Here is a 20,593-nt window from a genome sequence, read left to right on the forward strand (position 1 = left end):
TTGCTTCCCCTTTTACACCACTTTGCTCTCTTTACATCTTATCTGCTCCCCTAAGTGCTCATGTTGCTTCCCCCCCCCCAAGCTCTCACATTACCTGTGTTCCTTTCTGTTAGACTTGACATCTTTGACGTGGTATTCCCCAGATTACTTGTCTTCACTCCTCTATTTTTATTGAATTTGTTTTAGCTCGCTTTAGGACTATGTGCACTTTATCCTGCTAATTAGTGGCAATGTACTTGTGTTCTCTCCCTTAAACATGGCTGTAAGGAAATGCCTCCTTGGCATGGTTACCCCCTGACTTTTTGCCTTTGCTGATGCCAAGTTATGATTTGAAAGTGTGCTGAGGGCTGCTAACCAGGCCCCAGCACCAGTGTTCTTTCCCTAACCTGTACCTTTGTCTCCACAATTGGCACATCCTGGCATCCGGGTAAGTCCTTTGTAACTGGTATCCCTGGTACCAAAGGCCCTGATGCCAGGGAAGGTCTCTAAGGGCTGCAGCATGTCTTATGCCACCCTGGGGACCCTTCACTCAGCACAGACACACTGCTTACCAGCTTGTGTGAGCTGGTGGGGAGAAAATGACTAAGTCGACATGGCACTCCCCTCAGAGTGCCATGCCAACCTCACACTGCCTATGGCATAGATAAGTCACCCCTCTAGCAGGCCTTACAGCCCTAAGGCAGGGTACACTATACCATAGGTGAGGGCATAAGTGCATGAGCACTATGCCCCTACAGTGTCTAAGCAAAACCTTAGACATTGTAAGTGCAGGGTAGCCATAAGAGTATATGGTCTGGGAGTCTGTCAAACATGAAATCCACAGCACCATAATGGCTACACTGAAAACTGGGAAGTTTGGTATCAAACTTCTCAGCACAATAAATGCACACTGATGCCAGTGTACATTTTATTGTGAAATACACCCAGAAGGCATCTTAGAGATGCCCCCTGAAAACATACGCGACTTCCAGTGTGGGCTAACTAGTTTTACCAGCCTGCCACACACCAGACATGTTGCTGGCCACATGGGGAGAGTGCCTTTGTCACTCTGTGGCCAGGAACAAAGCCTGTACTGGGTGGAGGTGCTTCTCACCTCCCCCTGCAGGAACTGTAACACCTGGCGGTGAGCCTCAAAGGCTCACCCCCTTTGTTACAGCGCCACAGGGCATCCCAGCTAGTGGAGATGCCCACCCCTCTGGCCGCAGCCCCCACTTTTGGCGGCAAGGCCGGAGGAGATAATGAGAAAAACAAGGAGGAGTCACAGGCCAGTCAGGACAACCCCTAAGATTAGGGATGTGACCCCCTCCCCACCGGGAGGAGGCACTAAGAGGGTGTAGCCACCCTCAGGGCTAGTAGCCATTGGCTACTATCCTCCCAGACCTAAACATACCCCTAAATTGAGTATTTAGGGCCCCCCCAGAACCTGGGAAGATAGATTCCTGCAACCTGAAGACGAAGAAGGACTGCTGACCTGAAGCCCTGCAGAGAAGACGGAGACACCAACTGCTTTGGCCCCAGCCCTACCGCCCTGTCTCCCCACTTCAAGAAAAACTGCAACAGCGACACGTCCCCCAGGGTTCAGCGACCTCTGAAGCCTCAGAGGACTACCCTGCATCTAAAAGGACCAAGAACTCCCAAGGACAGCGGCCCTGTTCCAAAGAAACTGCAACTTTGCAACAAAGAAGCAACTTTTAAAGACCACACGTTTCCCGCCGGAAGCGTGAGACTTTCCACTCTGCACCCGACGCCCCCGGCTCGACCTGCGGAAAACCAACACTACAGGGAGGACTCCCCAGCGACTGCGAGCCCGTGAGTAGCCAGAGTTGACCCCCCAGAGCCCCCACAGTGACATATGCAGAGGGAATCCAGAGGCGCCCCCTGACCGCAAATGCCTGCTTCAAAGAACCCGACGCCTAGTAAACTCACTGCACCCGCAGTCCCCAGGACCTGACGGATCCGACCTCCAGTGCAGGAGCGACCCCCAGGTGGCCCTCTTCCTAGCCCAGGTGGTGGCTACCCCGAGGAGCCCCCCCCCCCTTGCCGGCCTGCATCACTGAAGAGACCCCTGGGTCTCCCATTGAAACTCATTACAAAACCGACGCCTGTTTGCACTCTGCACCCGGCCGCCCCTGTGCCGCTGAGGGTGTACTTTCTGTACCTGCTTGTGTCCCCCCCGGTGCCCTACAAAACCCCCCTGGTCTGCCCTCTGAAGTCACGGGTACTTACCTGCTGGCAGACTAGAACCAGGGCACCCCTATCTCCATTGAAGCCTATGTGTTTTGGGTGCCACTTTGACCCCTGCACCTGACCGGCCCTGTGCTGCTGGTGTGGTAACTTTGGGGTTGCCCTGAACCCCCAATGGTGGGCTACCTTGGACCCAACTTTGAACCCTGTAAGTGCTTTACTTACCTGTGAAACTAACAAATACTTACCTCCCCCAGGAACTGTTGAATTTTGCAGTGTGTCCAATTTTAAAATAGCTTATTGCCATTTTTGCCAAAACTGTACATGCTATTGTGATGATTCAAAGTTCCTAAGATACCTGAGTAAAATACCTTTCATTTAAAGTATTTTTTGTAAATCTTGAACCTGTGGTTCTTAAAATAAACTAAGAAAATATATTTTTCTATATAAAAACCTATTGGCCTGGAATTGTCTTTGAGTGTGTGTTCCTCATTTATTGCCTTTGTGTGTACAACAAATGCTTAACACTACCCTCTGATTAGCCTACTGCTCGACCACACTACCACAAAATAGAGGATTAGAATTATCTCTTTTTGCCACTATCTTACCTCTAAGGGGAACCCTTGGACTCTGTGCATGCTATTTCTTACTTTGAAATAGTACATACAGAGCCAACTTCCTACAATGGCATAGTTGGACTACACTGAATTGACAGTTTTAATGTACCTAAAAGCCCCTACAACATGTACCCAGGGCCTGCGAATTGAATGCAACTAGTAGATAGCAGCACTACTAGGACAAGAAAGCCCCTAAATGTAAGTATCTTTTACATATCTTAGGAGAAATGAAAAGGTCTTGGCTAACAGTAGACCTAAAAAATACACCAGATCAAAACGTTTACCTCAAAACAACTGCATACAATACATTATGTGCCGCTTCCTACAGTCTACTACTCACCAAAACAAGACAAAAGACAGTTTCACCCTCGTTTTCTGCCCGAGCAATACAGTTAATTAACTATGAACTGGTACATGGCATTTTTTACAGTTGTATCTTCAGATGCAATTGCTGGAGGATTTAAATAAGTTGTATTTTTTGTTTATGCTCTTGTTGAATGGATAGTAGCACATATCCTGAACTACGACGCTATCGGTGTTTGTGTGTGTGTATGTGTGAGAGAGAAAGAATGGATGTATTTATGCCCAACAAAGTGCCTCAAGGTGCTGCTATTACGCTACAGATTGTTCCCAAGTTTTATTACCTGACTTTGTTCTCATTTCAAATTATAATATTTCACCTCACGTCAGCCACATGAACACGTCTGCACAATTTCAGGACTATCTGTTGAGGACGGTGACATGGTTCGTTCCCGCCAATCATTTAAAGTGATGATACCGATGTTGGAGCTTTCCAGGACTAGTAAAGGGAACTCATTCACGGTGGGAATTCCATGATTTCCCATGGCTCCTGAAGGCTTTTTTTCCATTCGGCCCCACGATTGCAGTAGTTGCCCACAAAGTGTAAGATTCGCTGTACGGGTCACAGTGATGCCGATAGCAAAATGGATGTTACAACTACTCACACAGTACTGTCCAGTCAGAATTATTGCGATCAAACACCATGAATTCATACTTAAAGGGTGTTATTTGGAGTAAACTAAGTGTATGGCCGAAGATGGCATCAAACCAGGCACAGTACACATTCGGAGAACTGTGCAGTACAGTTTGAGTTTGGGCCACAACATGGTTGTGGTGTTTTTATCTGGGGTGTCAGGTTGAAAGGGCAAGGACATTAGCAAGACTTAGCTCAAGAGAAGGGTGGTAGAAGCTCACATTACGGAAAATATACTGATGTTATCAGCGAAATGGTGGTGACTAGTGCTTAAGATTGTACATCATGCGGTAAAAATCGAACCAAATGACTGCTAATGTATCTTGACACTTAAAGGAAATAAGATTTATGTTTTAATCTATGGATTACTTGTGCTTGTTACCGATCCCTAATTAGATGAAAAATCAGTATGAAAAGTTCAGCTATCAACATATAGAAATGCACAGATATGCATACACAAGACACAAGAGACCATCCAAGTGATGCAGAAAAATCCTTCCTCACAATTTGGCCACTGAATTAGAGTCAAGCCACAGACAAATGAGCATTGCTATGTGAAATGCGCTAGAAAGTAGTTGATGGGCAGGAATTGTAAACACTATCATAGCACGTAAGTGCTTTCGTTGTAAATTTAAAACATATTTTATAACAATTGTAAATTTAAAACATATTCTATAACAATTACCTGAGCTCTTGATGTAGTTCTCCCTGTTCACATCTCCCCGATGCAAGAACACTGTGTGGTGAACTACTGAAACTCATTTGCCATTCTACAGCGCAAATGTCCCATAATCACAAACGACTTTACTCCCCATTTTGAGTTTTCCAGAGACAAAGCTCTGCCATAAACTGCCAGAGCTCCTGTTCCAATAAATGTACAGTTGCCTCATCTCATTTTCATTTGGTCTAAAGGCTGAGTTTCTAATGGTGGAGCCTTAGCTGGCTCCCTTGATTGAATCTTTTGAACTGGTGACTCATCAACTGTAGAGCTAGTAGGTCACAGGATGATTAACCTGCCGTGTTTATGACAAGGCAATGGACACTGATTATCTGTGCCTGGATTGCCAATACATGAGAAACTCAAACAGGGAAAAATGCCCCCCATGCTCAAGGAGAACTCTCTGTGTCTGTCAGTTCCATTGCTTGTTTGTTGTTTTGAACAAAGCTTCTGTTTTGGGAGTTTGTGTCAGAAAATCTAAAATGTATGTCTAAATGATTAAACAAATATGGCAACACTCTGCATTCATCTGTGCATTTAGTGCATCAACTACATCCAATTAAGACAAAGGGCCATATTTATCATTTTTTCACACAGCACAACGCAGCAAGACTCCTTGCTGCTCTGCGTGAAAGACAGAGAGCAGGAATGTGCCATATCTCTCAGGATATGGCACATTTCCTCTCTCTCCTTGCACTGGCACACTTTGGGCGCCTAGCCCCTACATAGGCAGGATTGTTTCTGAGCAAGAAGGGACACCTTCCTGCACAGAAAAAATCTTTTTAGGGTTTTTCCTCTTTCTTAGTGTTCTATGTGTACTGCTAAATGCAGCACGTGTAGAAAGAGAAAACATCAGGAGAAATGAAGATATTTCTCCTTGCTATGCCTCCCCATGGGTGGATATGTGGGAACACCAATGCTCCACCCATGGACTGCCTCCCTAGGTTATGGTAAAGCAAGGTAGCAATTTGCACTGGCTTGTGGTATCTCAGATTTACCAACCCATGCCGGGCCATGCATGATGGCCTTGCATGGCTTCCAAAATCTCATTTTAGGTTTTGTGTCACCCTGCGTCCCTTTGCATTTTTTGAAAATATACTGGCATTGAAATTAAAATCCTTAATTTAATCACATGCCAAAAAACTGAATTTCTTATTTACATAATAATGTGCCTGCTTCATCAGAATCTTTGATTTTCACATCAACAACTTTAATATATGATTTTTACCATCATAAAAGTAGGCAAGCATGTTTAAACTGGCTTTTCATATTAGGTAAGTCAGACCTGCTTAGTTTATCTTGGCTTAGCCTAATGCAAAGCAAAGGCCTACCAGCTTTTTATACAATTTTGGTAGGATTAGGTCTCTCACTTGAGAGACAACACATCTCTTGGATGAACTAAATCATGAGTCTCTAAAGATTAACCACTAAACTATCCAGACTAAAGTTGCCATCAACGGTTTAAATAATGAGCTCAACAAATCCATGGCCACACTCAGTTTCCTTGTATGGGAACTTTGTTTGTGAGGTTCCCCAGCAACCATAAAACTGTTTCAACTGATATTCAGTCTGCTTTCTATCTGCACTGATATGATCTTGGACAACTAACTCCATCATAATAGAATGGCTCTCTTATTGGACTGCACCTGCTGATAGGATGCCAGAACCCATTGGAGCTTCAGGGCCAACTCCTATTACTTGAATATTGTTGCATTGTCACCCCATGATACTGATCTTTACCCTCTTCCCCTGACTATCTCACTGCCAGGGTGAGCCACTACATGGAAGTATCACCTTAAGTCCGTAGTGGTGAACCCATGGGGGAGTCAAGACCGAAGACAGGAGAAATTTCAGGGAAGCTCACTCTTCAAAAGACTCTTAGTTTCAAAGGGTGATACTTAGAAGCATGCAAACACCCATATAATTTTGAAGGTGCAACACTGTCTCAGTCTATATATTTTGGACTTGGCCCTCTCTGCAGGGTCACACCCAAACCTTTTGTCTTCACCTTTCCTATTTTTCTAAATGTATTTTTGTTGGCTTAGGACTCTCTGCACCTTACCACTGCAAACCAGTGCTAAGATGCTCATACTTTCTCCCTAAAACATGGTAAAACTGTCTTACACCTGATTGACATATTTATTTTACCTGTAAATCCCTTGTAAAGAGGTATACCATGTGCCCAGTGCTGGTAAACTACAGGCTGCTAGTGGGTCTGGGCGTACGTAGTCCCTTAGAACATGCCCCAGGTCTGCCGTGAACGGGATAATTCAACTTGGAAAAATTAATAGCTTGCCTAGTCTGAAATTATGTTTTTATAATATATGTCAGGTCTAAGGTAGGTCCATGACAGTCCATAAGGCAGGGTGTATTTCAATTAAAAAGTTAGACATATGCTTTTAAATTTTACACACGCTGGTAGTGAAACGATCCTAATTTCGTTTTTAACTACTGTGAGGCATACCTCTCCAATAGGTTAACATTATGTTACCCTATTACATTTAATAAGTGCTAATGTTTGATTGAAAGCAGGTAAAAAAGTCATGTTTGGTATCTGAGGAATTATAATTTAAATTCCTCTTTAATCGTAAAGTCAAAGTTTAAGTCACAATTCTGAAAATGTCACTGTTAGAAAGTTGCCATTTTCCTACAGCCTGTTCCTGAGTCATATGAAGGTTTGAGTGACAGTTGGCCTTTTTTATGTTCCTCCCCTGCAGCCATGCAATAAAGGAATAGGTATGCCTGGAAGGGCGATCGTAAGCAGGTTGGGGGGTGGTGCTAGGCACAGGTCCACTTACACATCACACTAGCCCATTGTGCCTGTAACCATGCTAAAGTCAGTGCAGGGACGTAGGAAATGCTAAACACCTCTGTGGAGGGAAGCTTTCAGATGTTTCTCCCACTTCAAAGCAGACACCAGAGATAAAAATGGGATTATAAGACCCACTCTTCAATTCACTTCTGGACCTGCTGTGTACTTCAGTGGACTGCTTTACTGTACCAGGAAGGACTGCTTTGTTGCTTGGAGCCTGCCCTGTGCCCCAGAGGTTTTCCCTGCCTCTGTGGCCCGCACTACTCCTTGAGCCCAAGACTGGCAGAGTGATTCCAAGGGCTAGTTGGCTGGCTTTGTGATCAGAGCTTCAGGGATAGAAAAGGCTCCAACCATCTGAATCCACACCTGGACCCTGCCTGAGTGAGTCCTAATTCTCCAAGTGGTGCCCCTCTATTCCTGGACCCTTGGAAGTGCTGCTAATTGTGCCCAGATAACCAAAATCCAAAACTTTGCACTTTTTTGGCTGAATAGTTTTCTTAGAACTGAAGGGAGACCGGAACCTATCTGTTTGTCAATCCACCCAAGATGCATTGCCAGTTGGCATTATTTTGCAGTAGCTCTCACTACGTTCCTCTGCTCAGCAGTACATCCTGCTCAGTGGCTCCTCCAAGAAAGGGTATCCGGCCTTGTGGAGTCCTCTTCAGCTACCACCTACAGTTTCATCCGACTGGAGATTTTCAACTTCCCAAAAAGAGCCTAAGTCCAAACAATTGAATCTTCAACTCGCCTTCAGCCAGCAGCTTCCCGACAACAATTCCTCTTCCTCGGCCAGCTGCCTCGCCCTACTGAACGTTACCTTCTCAGACATTTTTTCAAGGTAAATGGAAACTGAGCCCAATCTACTTTGTGTATCAGAACTGTGCTCCATCACAGTTGGCCATAACTTTTTACTTTTTCCTCTTCTCACATGATTAGATGTCCGTGGTTGGCACTTTAATCTTTTAGCCACTAGTTTTCACTTTAAACTTAAAAAATACATAAGTCTGGTTCTGTTAATTGGACTTTTGTTGTTTCATTGTCAATTTATTGTAATTTACTCTGTTTTTCTAAATTGAAATGGATTTTTTCTTGTGTTTTCACTTTATTACTGTTTGTGTGCTGCATAAGTACTTCACACATTACTTCTCCTCTAAGCCTGACCATTTTGGGCCAAAATGACAAAAGATTAAGCACAGGTTAATTTAGTGACTTTAGTGGTTCACCCTGATGGGGATTGTAGCATTGACTTGAAAAGGGCTCACAACTTCTTCATCCAACAACTCAATTTCCCACAGCATTTAGCCAATATGTGGTCAAGCTTCAAATTGTCTGATGGGTCATCCAGCCTCAAAGTACATCAGTAGAGGCAGTACCCTGTGCATGAGCAGGATATTTAGATTTAAATATCTTGCAACTACTCCTTACGTTTTATTGTGGTTTTCAACCTTTTACTGTGTTTTACACTAACAGGCACAGCTCAATGACTGTTTACAATTGCACAACATGCTGGGAGATTTTCAAGGCAGATGGCAAATCTTTCTAACTACAGTCTGCTGTGATTGCTCCTGTTGCCAAACGCTCTTTTTTCCCTTCAAACTTCAAAGCAGTACTTCTGGTTCACATTGAGGAAATTACTCAGCCCTTTCTCTAGTCTTTAGGCTGATAACATCATTGGAACTAAATAATAGGGGAATGCTGCAATCAGCCTTAGAAATTCAAATCGGTCTACTATTCTAAAGGTGCTTTATTCTGCTAGCTGGGGAGTGCAGCAATTCTATCCACCCTTTCAGGCAACTCAAGAGTGAATGTTATTATTGGGAGACTCAGAAAACACGTTTCAGAGTTGCATATGCAAAATAATTCAGATAGGTTAAAAATGACTTTAGATCTGAATTTTAGCCCCAGCCTAAGGTATACTAAAATCGACTTTGATCATTGTAGCATACACTAATTAAAAGTTGAGATTTCATGCACAAACTGAAAAACATATCCAAATCTGTCCAGCTGTAATTTATGCTGAGTCCCAACCTGTATGCAGATGACAAGCTTAAAGCTGCATCAGTTTTCCTTACTCAGCCTACACATGAACCCTCATGCTTCCTCATGTTTCCTCATGTTTGCACTATCTACTCTGATCCCATTGCCTTAGCTGTCTACAGGCAGCTGGCCGTATGATAAAAGGGGAGGACTGGGGGTTGTAGATCTTAACAATTTTTCTAGAATTCTTATTGAGAATGATATTCCATAACTTTACACCACAGTAGAGGTAAAAAAACAGAGGATGTGAGGTGGGATAGAACGAATGTCGATGCAAACCCCTATTTGAGATATCCCCTGAATAGATGGGGCACTACTTTTAGGCATGAGTTTTGTGCTCATCCTAAAAAAACAATGTTCCTTAGTAACTATGTGCCATTATGCCTTCCTGTATTTACAAAAAAAACATAATATTCAAAGATCCACCCCTTCTGTGTACATTTTGGATTGAGTAGCATAGGAGGGGCAAGTAGCCTCGTTATTCTATCATATCTATCTTGTTTAGTACTGAACTGCATAGACCATTTGGCACAAAACTTAATTGTCATGCAAGGATGGCCTCACTCTCTTCAAAGCATTCTCTTCTTGTTCCCATCATGTGCTGATGATGTTTTCACCATGTCAATATCTGTTAAGGATGGCAAAACTAATATCCTGTTCTATCCATGCAAATGTTACTTTTATTGAATAGTTTCTTCTTTGCATCTGTTGAAACTCTAACCTTGACAAGGTAGTTACCAAGCTAACAAAAGACTCACTGTTTTTTTCTGAGAAGTGCATAATTATCATCCTCTAGAATGGACATGGATATCATCTATTTGGACTGCATGTCCACAAATGCAATAATGATGTATGAATCTTGAATGAATGTCCCCTATGGGTATTATGCAGGCACTTGTCATGAATTAAGACCTCTGGTTGATGTAAAAGGGTAAACTGTTTCATGCTCAAGTAGATCAGTGGTAGAATCCCACTAATACCTTCAAATGTGTACCCACCATACAATCTGTCAGATTAAAATAGTATCAGGCATTTGAATATCACTCCAGTGCTCTGCCTCTCACTGCAAGAAGCACACACACATAATTGATTATCCGCCCATTCATGGTGACACCTGGGGATAGTATTTACAAACTATATGGAGTTCCCGTCTTTCTTTGAAATCATATTTCAGTTTATAGGGGATAACAGTTTCAGTGTCTGCAACCAATTCCAGATATTGCAATTGCCACAAGAGTTGCTGAAATGAAAGAGGATTTATAGCAGACATGACTTTGCTTCTGATACTCAAGTTCTGATGGCAGAAACCACATGCCGTAGTGCAAGTCTAAATAAGAGAATCAAACCGATGTGTTGTCTCAAAGAAGCTACTTCTTTATTATTACTCCTACAGATAGACGGTAATTACTGGGCTTTGTTTATAAACTCTTCAAATTCTCATGATTGCTTCTAAAATGTTTTATTCAAAGTGGTGCCAGTTGTGGGTTCTAACATTTGTCAATTGGAATGACAATCCATGGTCAAGGGAGTATGTTAACGGATATTTCTTTTTCCACAACATGAAAGTAATCAGATAAAAGCTACAACATTCTGTTTCACAAAATATCTTGCAAACTGATGAGCACAAATACATTATCCAATAACTGTTAGTTATGCATGAGATATAACCACATCTATGCATTTACCAATGTGGAAGCCCAGTATTTGGCTTTGCCTTGAGAAACATTCTTTTCCATAAATAAATGAAGGTCAATGAACACCATTATGTCAAAGTTGAAATTCCACATGCACGCACACATTTGTGTTTGCTGCAGTAATTCAGGTTCCTGCATTATGACACATTGAGAGAAAGCAGAACACCACATTAGTTCAACAATCCAAGAAAGATTATTGAGACCATCACCTGCAACTACCAGGAACATGTATGCTGGTTGCCTACATTGTCTCTGTTAACAAACAGGTCATTTTCATCAATGCCACTTGTAAGCCTGTAGCTGATCGGAATCTCTGATTCTGAATGATTTAAGAATCATACTCTTCTGCAACTCTATGGAAGACCGAAGCACAAACTCCTCAGTTGTTCTGATTCTGCCAACTTGTTGTCTTCCATGACTGCACAAAATCTTTATCTCACTGATGTCAATGGTAGTTTCACATGTGCAAAATATTTTACAAGGATCACAAATTTGATCCAACTGTCATAAATAGTCAGCAAATATATTTCATTCTGTGGGAAGTCTAAGACCCAGGTGGTTACAGCATTCGCACCATCATTGGCACATTGACAATGGTTTGATTGAGTGCGTAGTCCTAGTGAAGGCCTAGACGGTTTTGGACATGAAGGCAATGGATTTGGTGTTGTCATCTGCCTCCTGGAGTACAAACACCTCTTAAAGAGCCACAACTGAATAATAGATGTTCTTGTTTACATAGGTGAAAGGGATGTGAGCATCGAGCTTTGATGTTGCTCAGGGATTCTACGTTTTTAATATTTCCCTCATCCTTTTCTGTCTCCCCAGTCTCACAGTGTGAGGAATCAAATGGTAACAATGATATGGCACAAGCTTCACCACAACACTGGGGAAAGTATTCAGGCTCTTCACCTTCCAGCCCGCCTCCAATGGATGACATTAATGGTTCAGAATGCAGCAAATCTGGTAAGAGAGACCTGGATGATTTATTTTCCACTTTAGCGTTTCATCACACTATCATTGCTAGTCATGTGAGATTCACTGGGTAGCAGCAAGTTCTCCCTCTTTAATTGTTGTTGTTGTATTGTATCAACGTATCCATCGTACATTCTCAGGACCTATTTTTCAAGATACAGATATTTTGTTGTCTGGTTTGGTCTTGGTAATAAAATCTTTGCTTAAGAAGACCTTTTATCCATTCACTACATTTTCAGACATATGGTAACCTCTGCTGCACGTGCAATTCTCCCTACTTCACAGCTCACAGTCCACTCACTGTCCTGTAGTTTCTAGTATGACATTATAGAAAATACTCATATCAGCCGCTGCAGCCTTCACAGAACAACTTAGACAGTTCCCATCAGCCATTGTAGCAGTTATTTTGACCGCCTTCATGTCTTCAATGGATTTGCCTGGCATCTTGTATCAATCACATGATGTCCCCTCTGATGCAATTCTGTCCAAAGATATCAGTATTCCTCATGCACAAAATTTCAGAATTGCTCAGGTCACAGAATGTTCACATATTTGTTCGGGTCAAATCCCCATGCTGGTCCCTGGACTATCGCTCCATCATAGACAAACATGGTTCTTCCTATGCTTCCTGTCAAATAAAACTTTTAAGTGAAATTTTTCAAGCAGTTATAAACATGAGCATAGTGTCTCAAAAAGCCAAGGTTCGATCATTACAGCATCTGAAAGGAGCCCATAATTATAATATTTCACTTTAAAATTGTTCAGGCGGCATTAAAGTCTAGATTGCTTACTGGTAATGTCCATTTCTTCAAGTCGTAGTCTTTACTCACCACAGTACTTACATAAATGAGTTATCATTTTTAGACAGAGAATCCCATATTCTAGGGGAAGCAAATCTTTCTTATCCTTTTTCTCCAAAGGCCTTCCTCGTCTCCTAATAAGACCTCTCACCCCTCCAGGGTCAGATATTTAAGTACCAAGAACCAACCAACTCAGAAGCTGAGTAAAACACCCAGATTTTAGTGAAAGTGCCACAGAGATGGCCTCAGGAAAGTTTGTAAAATGGAATGTAAGGAGGAAGACTAGAATTAATAGAAAGGAAGATTACTAATAAGTGTTTGAGACATCACCCCGCAATCATCTTCCTCATTTCGGTCAATACAAACATAAGCAAGTAAAGCTGGCAAAACCAAATTACCAGTCCCACAACTGCCATTAGTGTAACCGGGCAGGTGGATAGGAAGATGCACAGAGCACAGAAGTCAAAGGAGGCTCTGTGGTGCCTAAGGAGCCATCCTGACCAAATCGGAACACCCTATGAGTTAGGATGGATTACGAGCAAGCACCTTAAGAGCAAGGAGCACGTGAAGGCCACCAGCATCACAGAGTGAAGGGGAGGAGCCAAAAGCTAGCCCAGGACCAGGCAAAGAACAAACCAATTAGGACAGATGAGGAACAGACAATGGCGTATCAATTAACTTTCTTATCAAACATTGTGTATCAGAGGGACAGAAAACGTGAATACATTAGCCAACCAATTTCCTCAAGTATGGACTTTCTATCTTTGTGCTTGGATGATGCTGCCCCTCTCTAATGTTTTAATGAATGCATTTTAATGGAAATTCAATAATAGTACATGGACCCAGGCACTGATAATTCAAGAGTAGCAGTGAAAGCTTTGCACGTTTATGTAGCCAGTTTTCTTTCTTGCTTTACCCCTATAGTACCTGCAAAGCCTCAAGATCTGTCTTTGCTGTTTCCATTTTTGACCTTATCTTTTTTTTTAAACGTGAATGCTGCTAGACAGATCTCGTTATTACTCTAAGACAAGCCAACATTACCAGGTCTTATGATTTTTCAAGTCATGCCTGCATCGTTAATACCTCTTCAAACACTGTAAACCTCTTAGAGATGTTCAAGCATCCATTTATGACTTGCTGTCCTACTGGGTAGCCTTCTGCATTATGCAAGACAGGCCTCCGCGGGATGAGGCTGCTAACAAGAAAATCAATTCATCGGAATATATTGGAATAAATACACCTAAGATGTGCTTCCCTGCATGCCTAATGGGACTGCGCAATTGACAGCTTCGACAATTGGATTCCTGGTTCGTCCAGGAGCATTTGTTTAATGGCTCTGGCGTGATTTCCTTCTCCCAGGACATTGTGATTCATATAGTGTGCGAAAAGAATTTGCTTAAAAGCGATACCGGTTACAAGTTCTAAATCGGTAATGAAACATGCTCGATCACACCTATGTTTTGGCATGCTGGCAGAACGTAAAAAACCTTTCCGTTTCTTGCTGGACTATAAATATTGCATCATTAACTGGCCTATTTATTTACTTTATAAACGCGATTATTTTTTAATTACACCTTTTCACATAGCTTTCAGTGAAATACACGAATTCCATACTTAGTTACTTCAGTGGGCAAGAGTTGTATACATTATATTATCAAATGATCACAGTGCTGGAGTCAAATTCATCTTGAATTGTATGTATATGACAAGTGCCATCTTGATAAATTGATAGGCAATCATATAATATGCTGAACAGAGGAAAAATAATCCTCAACCGCAAAGATATCAGGGTCAAGACTATGGCTTGTACAGGACGGAGGTGTTCATATTAATAGGAAGCACACTCTTTCAAGGGACCTTTGTGGCCTTTGTTTGCGGTACACAACCTGTTGGTTGTAAGGCCCCTTAGACAGTGGTCTCATAGGCATTATTACCAGTTTTTGTGTCTATATTTCCTAATTTGCACATAGTATATAGTTTTGTGTACAATAAGGTTCCTAGTTAGACAGTGATTTATTAAGTGTTTGTTGCATTGCAGGGTTCTAAGCCTCTAACCCAGAGCACCTGGTCTGAATAAGACTTCGGCATGATTTAGAGTTTGGTGGATGGTTTTCCCCATCACAAACATGACGGATATCCTGTCCGCCATATCATTATGTCGATAGGATATAGTGGAATTGTAACACGGCGGACAGGATATCCATCACGTTTGTGACGGAGTAACCCAATTCCTCAAACTCCAAATAAGGCCCCTGGTCTGCTCTGCTCAATATATTGTGATTGGCTGGTACACCTGACCTAGTTATTGTTACACATATATGTGAAAGTGTTTGTGCATATGTGTTTGTCTGTGAGTGTCTATATTCTAGTGTGTAGGTGTAATATGCTATACATAACTCTTTTGGAGTGTGGGGAGGCACCATGACTCACATGAGCTGAAAGAATCGACTGGGTCATAATTCCCTACATTTCCTCACCAAAAGTCACCCACACATAGTTACTCTTCAATGCAACCATTTATACCATGTTTAATACCTCTACACAGCCATGGTGGACTAGGAGCACATGCTTTTTGTAAACATTTACACCCTTAAGCTGGACACGGGCTGCTGTACAAAATTAGGTTGAGAAGTACCATGGTATTAATGTGCACTAGATAAACTGTAAAACAAGCTAACACATTCTTTGGATGATGTCATCAGTGATGTCATCAATGATGTAATTTGTGATGTCATCAGTGATGCCATAAATAATGTCATAGAACATCATGAGTCATGTCATATGTGAGATCATAATCATGGAGAGGAAAGATGCAGTTAGTGCTACTAACCATAACTGCTGAATTTCTATTTTTTTAGTTCAAAATATTAATGTTGCCACTGAGAAATTTACCTAAATAATTGTTACTTTAATCTTTGTATCTTTAGTGAATTTCAACGTTTTTTCAAAATAAAAAACACATATTTTTAATACACCTAACTATAACAATACTTTCACCTTTGTTTTTTCAGTGAACTTCTAGGGTTTATTTTTAAAGTAAATTAATTATTTATCTGTCTCTATGAATCTTAGCATCATATTGTAGTATATATAATGCTTGCACGTTTTGTAAAAAGATTTTTTGGGTTGTAATAAAACAGAGTATGGTTTATACTTTGTATAATGTTTGTACAATATGTGTGAGTATTAAGCAGATAAACATTCAATAGTTCAGTAGTGAATGTGTATTGGCTCAGTTTTTATTACTCTCATATGCAAACATGATACCAGCAGTCTATTTTTGAGGTTTCATTACTTTCATGAGAGCCTGTGAACTGTTAACTAAAATAGGTCTTTTGAGAAGCACCGCATACTTTTATCATGTTGTTGTTTTCTACTGTTTCTCTTTTTCCCCCTTCTTAAAATCTCTCTCAAGACTCTCGCAGGAGCCAGAGAAGCCCATTATAATGAACAAAGCCCATTGTAATGAGCAGCCCTCAAGAGCCTCTCATGAAAGTTTGCACAACCTTGTGATAGCCAGGAAGGCTTACCCTTGCCTGCTGTCCAAAGGGCCACTGATTCCTAGTCTGCTCTTGTGAGCCTCTTATGAGATTGTACTTTTCATAATGGAATTTACATCTACACTGAATACATCCTGATGTAATATTTATTAAGTATATACGATTTGGAACAGTGTGTTTAGTTTAATGAAATGAAATCCATTACATAATTGTGGGGAAAATAGATTGCTTAGATTTATAAAAAAAAAAACTATGTGGTTTCTCTGCATGAGACCTATATTGGTACATAGTACACATTGATACTGTTTTAAGTTTTTCAGTGTGTAGTAAATTATAAAGAGTTGCCATAAAGGTTTTTTCTCTTTGTTCAACAATGTTTTCAGCCACCAGCTTTAGGTGGAGTAATGCATTAACAACTACATTACAGTAACGTGAAACTCCAGAAGTGTTAAAAAATGGAAAACCTATTATATTACTCACTTTATTTGTTTTTAGCTTTTTGCAGTCTTTGTAGATTCTTTACTTTGTTTTGAAACTTTTGAAACATCTACAACATCAGAACTTTTTGCTTTCTGTAAATTGGATGCCAGTCAAGACTACGATATTAGCTCAGATGAGGAGCATAGATCCCTCACTATCACACATGATGTTACTCTGCTCTCATCAAAATCAAGAAGGTACAAGTCTGACAGTGTCCTCCCCCATGATAAACAACTTAAGATATTTCTTCTTTGAATACTGTGTGACCTACATTTATCATAGCTGCATCCAAACTTAATCCTTGAGATTTGTGAATGGTGACAATATAGGCCAAACACAGAGGAAACTGTTGTCTTTTCACATACACATTTTTTACCAGAAGAAATCTGGCAGTACACCCTCCATTTTATTCCGTCATCAATGTGTTCCAATTTAATTATATTATATTCATACTCTGTTGTGGAATGTAATGAAGTCTATTACATTCCCTATTGCACCATTCACTAACCCCTTCTTGGTGTTCAGATTTAATTGCGAATTTATTCTGCCTCATACCAACAGTATCTGAAACTGTTTTCTCTAAAGATTCAACTTTTGTATTGACAGAGTGGTAAGTTTAAACCTTGATGTTCGATTTTTCCTTTACTAGAGTTACAATTTCCTGTTTCTCCAAATGAAGTGTTTCTACGTTAAATTGTGCACACTCATCCATTGTGATTAAATAATGATGAATTGCTTCTTGTATGTGTGCTGCATTGTTGATTGTTTATGTGCAGGAGAGACACCTTCCAGGCACATAAACAATCATTCCCTGCAATGCAGCCACCCTTGCACGTTAGTGCAAAATTGCCTGCATTGTGCTAAGCAGCTAATTTTAGCACTGGCGCAGGGGAGAACACAGGTATGCGCTGTATTCTTGTAAATTAGATGCATCCCTGTGTTTTGCAAATGACACAGCTCGGTGCAGCAAAATTGCTTGCGACACCGAGATGCCCCATTTCATTGTACATGAGATCCTCAGGCCCATATTTATACTTTTTTAGCACTGCATTTGCATCATGTTTTGACGCAATAGCGGTGCAAACGTACAAAATATAATTGTATATAATGGAGCAGCATCCACCCCTGCCACCGACTGCCAGCATGGCAGGCCTCACCGCCATCAATGGTGGTGAGGCTCCATGTGTCGGAACATAGCGGGATGTCTGCCGCAGTCACTGGCGGTCTTCCGTTGACTGTCAGCATGGTCGGCGGCAGGCAATCCCACCATGTTCAAAATGACCACTTAAGTCTCTCTCATACAAGCCCATACAGAGTGGATGGTTCAAATTTAAAACAGCACAACATTTTTCCTGACAGTCCTGTACAGGTTAGGCACTGGTTGTGAAGGGATTTAGTAATAGACACATATCTCTCAAAATATGTTTTCTCAGAGTAAAGAGGATGTTTGCTTCAGATCAGAATGAGCTACCTATGTGCTGACACTTCTGAACAGGATAATGGATGTATGTGGAAGGATCTATGGAAGACGACACCTTTATTATCACACCTTACCAAGTCTCAGATTATATATAGTTCAGTTTCAGGAGCGAGAGCCTCCTTTTATTATAACTGTATACAGTCTAAATGCATGACTTCATAAAAGTAAAACACGTTACTAACAAAATCACCTCTCTGGTGAGACCTCAGCGCATGTTAAATACAGCATACAAAACCCTCCACTATAAATTCAACAGAACCAGTCAAATACTGTTCTAACAAAAGGACCTCCCTACTGAAACCTCTGTACATTTTAAATGCCTGTGGTAAAACAGTTTTGTTATAAGCCCATCCCTCTAAGATAAAAAAAACGCATGTATAAATGTTTAAGAAACAGCACCCTCTTTAATCAAATTCTTGTAAATCAGGGAATGCGTCAAAATCCATGCGTGGTGCGTTGATACACCCACAGCAACACACATGAAATACCTTTTTGATGAAGAGTAAGGCAGTGCAGTGCCTTGCGCTTGGTTGCATTACTCCATATTTACAAGACCAAGAAAAGCCACACAAAGTGGCTTTGCATGACCTTGTAGACATGGGTCTGCAGCCTGCACCCCTAGTATGTCACAAAAAGTGACACATTAGTGGTGTAAGCTGCTTGTAAATAAGTTCCTTAGAGCATACTTTTTAGTGCAAAACCCTCTAGTATATATTTAACTTTATTTAGGTTATCCACTGTCCAAAAATATATATGGTAAGTTCAGTTACAGTTTACATCAGCCATTCTTGAAGAACATCTAGATCTTAAACTAAAACTATCTCCATAGCCACCTCTTAACTCAAGAATATATATTTATATGTGTGTATATATATATATCAAAGCAAAGCAGCGCACTCTCTCTGCTGGTGCCGGCGTTAGGACGTGACCAAAGTCCTCAGACATAATTAACCAAAGAGTAAAGACACTGCACTCTCATGGAGCTCAGATTCAAGTCGAATTATTCAAAATCGTTATTCCATTTCCTACGCGTTCGTTAACAATTGCACTGCTAATTGCTCTTCCTTTTATCCTTAAAGAAGAGCAATTGACAGTGCAATTGTTAACAGACTTGACTCCGTGAACAAAGCCGTAATGGCAGAAATGCGTAGGTGATGGAATAATGATTTTGAATAAATCAACTTGAATCTGAGCTCCACAAGAGTGCAACATCTTTAATCTTTGGTGAATTATATATATATAAATATATATATATATTTATATATATATATAGTGAGAGAGAGAGAGAGATAGATAGATATATATCACGTGACAAAGGCTGCTGTGTCAGCCGAAACGCGTTGTGTTGTATTAAACTTATTTTTGCTTTCCCTGGAGTCCTGAGTGTGTAAGTGTTACCTGTTTAATTTTTTGATATATATAACTACAGAGATCAGAAATTACGAAATGGTGGGGAGCCACCTCCTTACACTTATGGTGACCAAGGAATGGTACCAAGAGGGTTGAGAATCTATATAATACCTGCAAATGAATCTCCCAATCCTCAAATGCTGGAAGAATGGGCAGAGTATGCTGCCACTAGCTCACGAAGGATGCTGGAAATATTAAATAAATATGCAAGGCTTGACAGAGAAACTGTTCTCAAACAGATAGAAATTGTGGAAATGGAAGTCAAAATGCATTCTGAGAAAGAGTATGTTACTAAATCCATAGCAGACATGAATGAAGGTTTAATTCAACATGAAAATGAGATAAAGGCCTGCAAACAATCGAAGTGCCAGAGAGAATCTGAAGATTATGAGAGTGGCAGAACATTAACATTCAACCACAAATATGACAGTGATTTTGACAACAGTACAGTGAAATTGTCTAACCCTACATCTAAGAATCTGGACCACTCTGATACTCATAATCCTGGCTTAAATGACAGCAGCTGTTCAGGCAATGATCAACATTCTATATCTTAAACTTTTTAAGAGCAACACCAGCTCCTCAGAATAGGCAGGCAGTACATGAAGGATACAACAAACCAGTTGAATATGGGCAGAGGCCAAGGATCCCGAAACAGAGGAAGAAGCAGCACAAACAGAGAAAACAGAGGCTATGGCAGAGGAGCCACAAGAAATGGAGGTGAGACAATAGCCCGAATAGGAACCAGAGCAAGTCCAGAGGTAGAACCATAATGGACTCTGAGATGGCTAAGAAAGCGACTATCAATTTATCTGACCGAGTGTTAACTGAGGAGGAAAAGTGACTTTTATGTTTTGGATTATCATTTTGCCCTATAAAAAACTTTGACTATGTT

The 20,593-nt window shown here is 41.0% G+C and overlaps 1 protein-coding gene across 4 annotated transcripts in view; it reads left to right on the plus strand.

Annotated features, from left to right (window-relative positions):
- Positions 1-20,593, plus strand: part of KHDRBS2 (KH RNA binding domain containing, signal transduction associated 2) — a 1,516,682-nt gene that overhangs the window by 216,209 nt on the left and 1,279,880 nt on the right. For all 4 annotated transcript variants that reach the window (XR_011203853.1, XR_011203854.1, XM_069235755.1 and 1 more), the window contains exon 2: positions 11,882-12,019. Coding sequence is in view for 2 of the 4 variants with exons in the window: in XM_069235755.1 (XP_069091856.1) it covers positions 11,882-12,019 (138 nt within the window). In the remaining 2 variants the exon portion in view is untranslated. The remainder of the gene's footprint in view (positions 1-11,881; positions 12,020-20,593) is intronic.

Source organism: Pleurodeles waltl, chromosome 5 (assembly GCF_031143425.1).
Source record: "Pleurodeles waltl isolate 20211129_DDA chromosome 5, aPleWal1.hap1.20221129, whole genome shotgun sequence".
NCBI classification, from domain to species: Eukaryota; Metazoa; Chordata; class Amphibia; order Caudata; family Salamandridae; genus Pleurodeles; species Pleurodeles waltl.